At 36.6% G+C, this 11,316-nt stretch overlaps 2 protein-coding genes across 2 annotated transcripts in view; one reads left to right on the plus strand and one right to left on the minus strand.

The window, feature by feature from the left end:
* LOC105445399 overlaps window positions 1–4,996 on the plus strand; it is a 32,467-nt gene extending 27,471 nt beyond the window's left edge. The window contains exons 34-40 of the mRNA XM_030984962.1: window positions 267–338; window positions 707–778; window positions 1,496–1,567; window positions 2,574–3,321; window positions 3,583–3,919; window positions 4,097–4,308; window positions 4,835–4,996. Coding sequence (XP_030840822.1) covers window positions 267–338; window positions 707–778; window positions 1,496–1,567; window positions 2,574–3,321; window positions 3,583–3,919; window positions 4,097–4,308; window positions 4,835–4,981 — 1,660 coding nt within the window. The 3' untranslated portion in view covers window positions 4,982–4,996. The remainder of the gene's footprint in view (window positions 1–266; window positions 339–706; window positions 779–1,495; window positions 1,568–2,573; window positions 3,322–3,582; window positions 3,920–4,096; window positions 4,309–4,834) is intronic.
* Window positions 4,997–8,299: 3,303 nt separating this feature from the next.
* On the minus strand, window positions 8,300–10,858 carry LOC100891360. The gene is made up of 3 exons (XM_003723597.3): window positions 10,476–10,858; window positions 9,225–9,346; window positions 8,300–8,468 (listed from the first exon to the last, which is right to left on the minus strand). Exons 1-3 carry the CDS (start codon window positions 10,606–10,608, stop codon window positions 8,331–8,333), a joined length of 393 nt encoding a protein of 130 aa, XP_003723645.1. The 5' UTR covers window positions 10,609–10,858; the 3' UTR covers window positions 8,300–8,330.
* Between the last annotated feature and the right edge of the window lie 458 nt (window positions 10,859–11,316).

The following is an 11,316-nucleotide window of genomic DNA, read 5'->3' on the forward strand; positions in this document are numbered from 1 at the left end:
ATTATTACAGATTGATAGAAAAACAAATTGCTGTTAGGGAAAATTGTTGAACTTCTTAATCATGGTAAGAGGGGATTATTTAATCTCTTAACCTCTTAATTGAAAAGCAAAACATAACTACAACACCACCACAATCCAATCATGTGTTCCCAAAACATGTTTAAATTTCATTCCCGGTCCCTCATATCGAATATTGTCTCTACATATTAGGACTTTTGAATCACTTTATTTTGAATATACATTTCTGTTTAATGTCATTATTACAGACGCTTGCAGAATCTTGAGTTAGCAGCTCTTGAATCTAGGACTTTCACCGGACTTTATTCAGTAGAACTCATGTAAGTTTTAACGCCTCATTGTAAGTCATTTTAAGACGAGGAATCATACCTGACAAAGTTGTTAATTTAATGTATTTTGTAGGTTTAAAAATTTTCAACCACAAGATAGATGGTAAGTGGCGCTATTTCTTCCACATGGAAGTGCTTAACAAAGATCAATAAATTTTTCATATTGACGTATATCCTATTATACAATATCATGATATATCATATTGAATTGCATCATCCTCTATCATGTAACACCATGTCAAATTATATTGCATCATATCGTGTTATACAAAATATAATTTTGCACCTAAAACACGATAGTACATATTAACGTTCGGTTATTTTATTTTATTTTTATTTCCGTATGATAAATCTTGCAGAAATCTAGCGGACAACAAAATCAAGCGAGTGGACTCTGGTGCTTTTGATGGTCTGAACTACACGAGCACTTTGTGAGTATTCCTGTGAATTGAAACACATTTAATCCAAATAATGTTTATCCTTCATGTAATCATTTTTTTGTGGATCGAAATTGTACAAACAACGTCTTTGTTAAAACAGTGTTCGCTATTCATTTTTCCTGTCGAATAGTTGTATGATGCTTCTATTTATCGTATGCATTTGAGGTATTAATGAATATGTATCTCGTAGTAATATAACACACGTATATTGATCCATCCAGCTTTCCACAGTTTAAGTAAATGTTTTTAGGCCCAGCTTTAGCATTGATGCCATGATAAGGCATTAGGGCATATGATGAATGCTTACTGTCGGTATCAAAATACCACGTCTGAGTATAGCGAGGCAAATGTAGATTGATGCAGTATTATCGATTTAAACCCGTGATCTGCACGTATATAGTTTGTTTATTTATCTTTATTCATGAAAATACATAGGCCTATAACATAATAATAATAATAATGATGTTACATAAAACCCAGGACAGAGATTTAAATTGCATTGGATGACTCTCATGCAGGGTTACAAATTTACAAAATAATACACAATAACAAAACAGAAAAGAAAACAATATAACATTAAGATGAAAACGTGCCCGGCAGCGCATTCACTTGCTTCCAGAACTATCTTGCAACTTAATTTATTCAGCGATATTGATTACCAGTAAAAAGCACACAAAAGCAAATTAACTTGTTTGTATTGTTATGCAGAATGCTTGAGGGTAACGACATCAGTCAGTATGATGAGGATATTTTCAGAGGACTGGATAGACTTCGATACCTGTAAGTTTACTATCGACCTTACTTCTAGTGATGTTAGTAATGGCCATGATAAGAAAGACCTAAGTTTTTCGAAAGTTGAATAGGGCATTGGTGATGGTCGAACTGACGTGAAAGTAGATCAGCGATTTGCCATCTTAGGGATAGCCAAATCCCACTTTGACTAGTCTCATGCATCATGTTCTCTAAGACAACCGGTTTCCATAGTTTATGTGATATTAAGTCAGCAATGTCGATGTAGGCAATAAACACTGAATGTCGTAGACTTCTGATGACATTTATTAATTTTGATTAGTCTATAATGCCTCTATGGCCTAAATATGCTACCTTAAGCTTGCAGTAATTTATATTGCAAGGCTACATTGATAATACAACACATGAATTATAAGGAAATTTCGGATGCAACAACAAACGTGTATCTTGGAATTCATAAGCAGAGGGGCATACATATTTTTCATTCATTTATTTATATATTTATCGGCGAGGGGCGGGGTCTCCGAAAAGTGTCGGGACAAAGGCCGCACGCTTGAAACGATTCTACAGTACAGTATGGAAATATTAAACTAAGCTCAACCCTAAAAGACTTGAGGTAGTATTAATCATCGACTAAAAGATTGATGGGACACATTTTCCTCGCCTAGATGATCTAGGGAATACTATCTTCATGAGCCGCTATAGATCATGAAGATGAGTTTATTTTGTCAGAACTTCTAACCCCTTCTAACTTAAGGATTGGAACATTTCCCACGTCAAAGATATATTGAAAATTCTCAATTTTCCATATACTTCCTCTTCGTTTTGATATTGTTATCGGCGCCTTCGAGTCAAACGTCCAAAGTCATTCATACCCACACCCGTACATATAAGAACAAAAACCTCATCCAGTTACTCGTCAGCTTGAGCGGCATCAGCAGACAAAATTATTTCCCTAACAGTATTTTAGCTAGGATAGATTTTATGATTTAATTATGCCCATGCTCAATTCATTTTGTTTCTCCCATCCAACCAGTTCGTCTGACCGGTTCTTATTTTGCTGCATTGTGTCTGGTCTTGAGAGCTGCTACCCTCCACAGGACCAATTCTCATCGTGTGAAGACCTGATGCGATCCGATGTGCTCCGAATCTTCATGTGGATACTCGGTTTTAGTGCATTCATAGGCAACATCTTCGTCATTATAGAACGAGCACGAGAGAAGACGAAATTCCGCGTCCAATCTCTCCTGATCTTCAACCTTGCTATATCTGACTGTCTGATGGGAATCTACATGCTCATCATTGCCAGCGCGGATGTGGTCTTTAAGAATGATTACGTTTTCCACGCAGACAAATGGAAAGCTAGTGGTATCTGCAAACTGGCTGGAATCTTAGCCAATCTTTCGAGCGAAGTATCAGTGCTTATTCTCACTATAATAAGCTTAGATCGTTTCCTCTGCATCGCATTTCCCTTCTCACAAAAGCGCTTGGGAAGGAAATCAGTACGCATCACAGCAGCAGTGATCTGGTCAGCATGTCTTATCTACAGTCTAATCCCAGCCCTACCCATCCCATATTTTGGAGAGAGATTCTACGGACGTTCCGGTGTATGTCTCGCCCTTCCGTTGACCAATGACAAGCCTGCAGGCTGGCAGTATGCCATGAGCGCCATCTTCATCAACTTTATTGCCATGGTAACCATCATTGGCTGCTACATTGTGATCTATGTCGTTGCTAAGCGATCAGCATCAAAAATGAGGACGAACAAGACCATGGAGGCAGAGGTATGCATCTATGCAGATTGTATTTTAGGATTTTAGCTGAGAACAGAATGATTCAGTAGAAATTTTGATTATTTCTGATTAGTATAGTAACGATTTTGTTTATTAAATTTGATTTCCACCAGCTAAAAACATCTTAATTTGAAGGTGAATCTATGAATCTACGATATCGATGCAATATGATTTATGAAAATTCTGGTATCCGCTAGGTTTAATATGCCTTGAAATCCCGTTAATTATGTCCAATATCACTGTGCTTTACAGATAAAGTTGGCGGTCCGAACTGCAGTCATCGTTGCTACAGATATCTGTTGCTGGTTACCTATCGTCATACTAGCCTTCGTTTCTCTCTCTAACTCTGCCACCATACCATCGACAGTCTACGCTTGGATTGCTGTCTTCATTTTCCCAATAAACTCGTCCATCAACCCATATCTCTATACCATCTCAACAATAGACATCAGGACCAGACTGGCGTTGTTTTGCACGGATTCAAGCCGTGTCTTTAACAGCAACAGTGGCAATCGCTACGTGGATCCAGGTACACGTAACAAATACGGAACCTCAAAACAAGTGGAAGGAACCTTGTCTGCAGAAAGAGGTTAGCATTAGAAGTTTGTTTTTTATCTGCTTTTCTTCTCTTGCCCGATTCTATTTTTTCAGCTATGATGAAACAACAGAAAAATACTGATATTCTGTGATACACAGATGGACTTGAAGAAATCCATTCGGATATTTTAACTTTCTGTGATGTGAATTTTTTTTTAAAACTTCCCAGACTTCACAAAATCTTTGGAGATGAACACAATGAAGCCTGATCGTTTCATTCTGTCTGATGCACTCAGTCTTATCAGAGCCAAGAAGCTTCACCTGAAAGTCGAAGATGTACAAGCGATAAGCAAACAATTGTACGGTGCACTCGACATAATCCACGCATGTGCAATGGCCCATGGTTCAATAGATGCTGATCATATTGCCATCGTGAAAAAGGTCAGTATATCAGTACGCGTTCCACAGAAAATCAAAATATTGTGTGATTAAAGTTTGATACAATTAGTCTTTAATTTTATTCGATTTCAGTGGTAAAAACATTTAAACATGCAGTGTCTTGTGTTCGACCTGCAAAACTTTAATTATGTTATCATTTTTAAAGTTTCCAAATAATCATTCAAGCGAGCTTAACTTGATTTCGGGGACAAAGGTTGTACAATTACTTCTCTCCGGGAAAATATTTGATAGATGACCTCCTTTGGCTAGGAAAGAAAGAAAAGCGTCTTCAAATCATCATGCCAAATCACCCACACACGCACACACCACCCCCCCCCCCCCACACACACACACACGCACACATACAACTACACTCTCGAGTAGTTAATTCTACAGCAACTAAAATGTATTCAACAAGACAAACAGGGCGCATGTTAAACATCTCTAATGTTGATTTGTCATTATTGATGATTTAATTCTCATATCTGTAGTTTTTATTGATTTTTTTTATTATCATTTACCTATTTAGGAAACCGGAAGATGGACAGGCTTTATCCTGTTGACATCTAAAGAAGCCCTCAACGGTGGGATAGATGCCAGTCGTCTGAATCAAAATGATCTTGATCAACTTGGAGCAGTCATTGCAGAGCTGAACGATGCAATGGCTATTAAATGAACCCGAAGACAGATTAGACATTTCAGTGGTATTCACATCAAACTAAAGAAATACCCATTCTTCCGGCATGATTTAAAGCTTATCTGCCGTAGTTTACAGGAGGGATTAGACCTCTCTGCAAGGTCACTGGACAGGTGGTTATCTCATCAACTCAGCTCTCAGTTAACATAAGAAAAAGAGGATCATGGGGGACCAATGGTCACCGATTAGGCATTGTTTGTTATATAGAGGGCGCAAGTAGCTACCAGTAGTGCAGTGGGCCTATAAAGTGAAGATGAAACTTATTAGAAAATAACTTTATGAATATTTGAAGGGAAAATTAATAACAGCCACATATTATATTATAATGTACATGTAGGTCAACTAACTGTTGCAGTGCTATTAGATGAAGTATACAAGAGGTGGAATATGCCTTATATAAAACAAAAGCAGGAGTATATATCACAGCTACTGTAAAATAATATATTCATTGTTCTGTTGTATGTGTTTTAAATCGTTGTGTGCAAGAAAATATGGCTTGTCAGATTGTTAGTGATAAAGCAGTTGTTTTTTCATTGATTTGCTTAAAGAAATATTTAATTGATTATCTGATTATATTATATTGAGTATCAAATTTCTTTCAAAATGCAGGTGTTCCTAATCATTAATCTGTATTCATTTTGTGGATAATATTCACTCATGTTGAACTAACAATAAGTTTCGAAACTAAATGACGCTGCCGATGCATGGCGCCTTAAGTTACCATCATGCCATGTCGATCATTTTTAATAATAATAATATTCCATTTTTGTATAGCTTATATCACATTGCGATATTTTTCAAAGGACCTTGGAAAGTTTTACCCAGGCTTTAAGCACCAGCAACCGTAGTGCTCCGTGCATTCAAGTACATGTAATAGATCATTCTGAGATGACCAGGAACCCACTTACTACAACCGGGTCGAGTGTGGCAAATCTAGATTAATGTCTTGCCAAAGGACGTTAGTGCTGCAAAAGGGATTCGAACCCCCACTTGCTACCACCTGGTTGAGTGTGGCGCCTCATCCACTAGACCACAACACATAACACGACATTATATCAAGCCACTGCACCGTAAAGGCCATCGTTACCTTCAAATGTTTAAGCCACGTTATCATGTTTAAACTAGCACAAACAATTCTATGAGGCCGAACTTCTATTCAATAAAATCAAGACTATCTCTAAAAATAAATCTAGTCATTTTATGTTATTTCACAGAAAATTTCTTTCATTGTACCATTCAGGTATGCAACCCAAAAACGAAACCGATAGCCCAGTTCGTAGTTGGTTAGAACATTAACATGATTAACATTAACATGTAAATTAACATGATAAATGACTCGACATTCACATAACTGTTAAACAGACACAAATGAGTGCAGATCACTGTCAAAAAGACACAGGTACTCCTATAATACGTGAGTTTCCCCTCCTGAAACCAATTCTCACACCTGTGTATCATAAAATATAGGCATGAATGTTGATTGAATAACTTTCGTGAGCAAGTGTCTATCGTTCATCCAGGCGCGTACGCAGGGGGGGGGGGGGAGGGGGGGTTACCCCCCCCCCCTTCAGTTTTTTATGTGTGTATTTTGGAGCACCCCCCCCCCTTTGAGACCATGTCAGACTAAACTAATATTCTAGAATAGACAATGGTATGTAATTTCCCCCAGCTTAGCACACGTTCATAACAGAATTGCATGCTTCCATACGTATGTACAATACATCATCATTGCCTTTGTCTTCCTGGTGATGCTACACCATGTCTGACATAGCAACTTGTATGTTGCTATTGTATTACGTATTGTAACAGGTGGTCGACTTCGGCAAAGATACATACCATTTTCTCAAGTTAGCTCATTGATGACTGACAGATAATGTCACAAGGGGAATGAGATCTGAAGGTTTTTGGGGTGGAGCTTAGCAAGTTTCAAAAACAAATATTTTAAAAAAATATTTAAAAATCTATGAAACAAATTCAGACGTTTACATATCAAACTATGAGATGTATGCAGGACTGCACACCGACATGAATGCACTTGTATTTCGATGTCATGGGCCCTTTAAGTGGGTTTTACCATTTTGGTACTTCCACAATAACAGACTAAAGAACAGTTTCAATGGTTTCACACATTGACTTAACATTTAAGGCTTCAGAATAAGAGAAAATAAGAGAGAAGTAGTACATATGTTTTGAAATGGCCTAATGCATTAAGATGGATAACATTCAGTGGTATGGACAGAATCGGCGATTGTATATGTGAACCAATAGGAACGCGTACGAAAGTGGTTCACTTATACACATTTGTTGGTTCACAAATACAATGTATCATGTTAAATCTCCCCCCCCCTCTCTCCCTCTCTCTCTCTCTCTCCCTCTCTCTCTCTCTCTCTTCCCCCTAGCCCCTCGCCGCTTCTTTCTCTTTCTCTCTCAAACTTTCTCCAAAATGTTACCCATCTCACTCTTCTCACTTTCACTTTCTTTTAGCATGTACTTTGACTCGGCGACCTTTGATCTATCCCATCAATAGCTCAAAACAACTATACTGTATGAAAATGAGCACAAAAAATACGACTAAAAATCTGAACACAGGAGAGAATTAGACAAAGTTTGTATTTGAATTTATTCAGTAAACATGCAATTATTTAAAACAAGAATAGACCATTTATGTGAATTTCACTAATTCATTTTAATACTGGGGTGTTCTATAAATACATTTATATAAGGCCGAATCATCAGTTGCTTAGAAGAGACAATGATGATGGACTTTTGCCTCGGTATGATAAGACCGGGTTTGCAGTTCATTTTATTAACCTCCAGCTGTTCACATTAGTCTTTGTTTTATAAATATATTTTACACAGTCATATATAAGGTACTCAAAAATTACCAAGCCCAATGCCTAAAAACGAGGCAGCTATAATGAAAGTTACAACAGAACATTTCAAACGTTTAGGTGAATATTTGTGTTATAATCACATAAAGGTATAGGATATCACACCTCGCACCACATACCTCAAATAATACTCTAAAGCATAACACAACAAATTAAAGACTAATACTGGAAAGCCATATCATAATGACGATGACATTTAATGACAAACCAAGGACCTATAAGGCCTATTTCCAACGACTATACAGTAATAGTCTATAGCCTATGTCTATCCGTTACAATCCATATTCACTATCATGCATGCCCCCCATTATTGCCCAAAGGTAGGTCTATGAAAAAACCTGGATAATATGACTACATTTAAAGTAACACTTTCAAGTTATACATTAGCTTTAAATATCGATTTATTTCCAACTCAATAATTACATTTTCTCCCGCTTTCAAATTTTGGAGTTTCTACGAGGCAGGTATTTGTCGAAAGGCGTTTCTTTCAGCTTCTTCAATGGCATAGATGGCATTGGCGATGGCCCTTCTTTCTTCCCATGAAGTTTCATTTTGTGTTTCTTGGCCCGCTTGTTCTGGGAATTTGAAAACAAAAAAAATATATGAGAAGCTAAACAGGTGAATTTAAAAGAGAAGACGAAACAGATAAGCCAATTTTAATGTTTCTTTAAAGAATTCAACCTTATTCAACTTCCGAGATCATTACAGCTCAAGTTATTTCAACTAGGTAAGACACAAAATCACTAAGATCAAAACATACAGGAATATTGTTATTAATTATATAGGTAGATGATCTACTATATAACCACACCGAACTAACAACGAAAAGGAATAAAAACAAAACAAACAAACAAAGAGAGAGAGAAAAAACACCCGAATATATACCATCCAAGCGCAACCTTATCATGTTATCATCTAATACATTTTCTTTGTTTTCAAGTGCCCTCATTTTTGAGCAACTAAACATGTCTTTAGAATCAATGCGAATCTTTCCAATCATTTGTTGTTTTGTTTTTATTATGATTTTTATTTCTTTCTTTTTATGTTCTTGGAGTCCCCTGGTGCGCTTCCAGGAGCCGGTGGGAAAAAACCAAGGCCAAGGGCCATAGCCTAGGAATTCTACATTCCTTTTTTCCTTCTGGTCAAGTTCGGGAAGTGCAGTAGGGGAAGCTGGATCATCTTTATTGTCTTCTGTCTTCATTGTATTGTATCTTTAGAATGCCGAATCAATCATTATGATAAACTTGTTCTGAATTCCGCTCATTCCATTTATATGATTGTGCCTGGAAAATACAATTATAATAACGACCTGTTTGGACACAACGAAATACCTTTCTATTGAGCGACATCTTGTTTGCTTTTAGTTCCGGGGTCATGAGTATCTCTGACCACACCTCTCTTCTGTGATCTCCGAGTGAGATGCCAATGACGTCATCCAAATCCATATCTGAAACTTTAACAGATAGTATTAATAACAAAACTTTAGAAAATGATCAAAGAAAGATAGGTGTTTACATATATCGTCGGGAAGTTTAATAATTTCCGGAAATAAAAAAACTGCCATGACTATCGCAAAACCTACCCCAAATAATAAATGATGTATTATTGCCCTTTGATGTAAACATCCATACTTTTAAATACACTTACTTGATAAACTACTTCGCATTGTACGTCACATTATCAATAAAATGGTGATGCCCAATTGCATGTCGTGCTCAGAAACCGTACATCATTTGTGTTTTATACCTCTCACATGCACATTGATGGTGAATTTTGTAGATTAAAGGGCTGGAATACAACACATTTCTCAGAATAACTAAAGTTATTTCAAGAGGTTTCAATTAATGAAATAGAATGAGATAAACTAAATAATATTGAATCAGATATAATAATGGCATATATAATACTGATCCCTTGATCGGTCGCTTAACAACCATATTGCAATAGCTTTTAGTTTCTATCATTACAAATATATAGGAATCTACAATAAAATCATTAAAAAAAACTGTTAAAGAAATGGAACGGCGCTCAGTGAAATCTTGTTTATATATCTTGTAAATTATAATATTTATTTATTCTATATACTTCCTTTAAAGAAAGTATTCAGTGACCTCAAGGCATAGAAAATGTACTTAGCGAGAGAAAAAAAGAGGAGGCCCGCCAAAATTTCTTTTTAGTTATTTTCTGTTTGCTCACAACATCCAAATAATATGTTGTTAGAGCCCGTTTTTGGATACAATCTATACGCATTTCGTCATGTGCAGCTTTCATAATTTTGTACAAAACTGACAAACAATACATTCATGCTAATGAGAGTCATCTTATTATGCGAGTCGTGCGACTCATCCAAAGTAATATTCATCTACCATCTACCTTAGACAATAAAAAGAGATGTCTACTTAATTATCTCCTACCACAAAGTACATTATGGCATGAAATAATCTCTCAGTAGTTCTGTTTGAAATTAACCTATTTAAGTTATCCAGCAATTGAAGATAATTCATATTCTCACTATTTACCAACAAAACAATCAGTAAAAGATTCGGATCAATTATATCGTTTTGGAACCGGTTATATCTTACTGTCTTTCCGTTTGGAATCCGTGTACGGATTGGACGTTTTCCTGTCGACCGTAGTGTCAGAGGTTTTGAGTGATGAGATGGCGCCGATGGAACAGATAACCACAAACAGCACCAGGTATGAAGAGACAGCCATGATGAAATCACCTTCAAGGTCTTCTTGACTCCAGAAACTTCAGACAAGAAGAGATGACAGTCGAAAGGGCCAACCTCAGGTTTGCTTTGGCTTTGCTATATTGTCGACATCAAGTTGATATACACCTACACATTTGACAAAGGCTAAGCCAATTGGATGCACGTTTGAAGTCACCCACCTGCCTCCTTGTAGTGTATTGCTAGATATTTGTTTGATTTGAATACCTCAGTTTACCTACGTCGGATGATTCCTGGACAAGAGTCATCAATGAACAAACATTGTGTCTTTTTAAATATCCATTAAAAACAAAGAATGCTTTTACTCTGCATACTGTAGTTCGAACACGAAACATTTCACTTATCCTTTTTACAATCAATGTTCTTTAGTTCATCGTCATTTTGGTTTACCTTCAACAAGCTTGTCCATTGAAATGAGCAAGAATTGTTTGGAAAGGCTTTGCATACATTGCGTGTTGTTAGGTCGGGCAATCATAATGTTTATCCTACCTAGCAACAACTAATGTTGCGAATTCGCATTGTGACTAGTGAAATACATTATTCGTATAACAGGTGAATGAAATAACATCGTAACGAGGCACTTCACAAAGACGTATGCAAACAACAATGTGATTGTCAGACAGTACGAAAATAACCAATTGCTCTTCTAAGTGGGTAATAATAGGTTACATGACACAATCATTCTTTTATA

The sequence above is a fragment of the Strongylocentrotus purpuratus genome, unplaced genomic scaffold (genome assembly GCF_000002235.5).
Source record: "Strongylocentrotus purpuratus isolate Spur 01 unplaced genomic scaffold, Spur_5.0 spur5_scaffold_14, whole genome shotgun sequence".
NCBI classification, from domain to species: domain Eukaryota; kingdom Metazoa; phylum Echinodermata; class Echinoidea; order Camarodonta; family Strongylocentrotidae; genus Strongylocentrotus; species Strongylocentrotus purpuratus.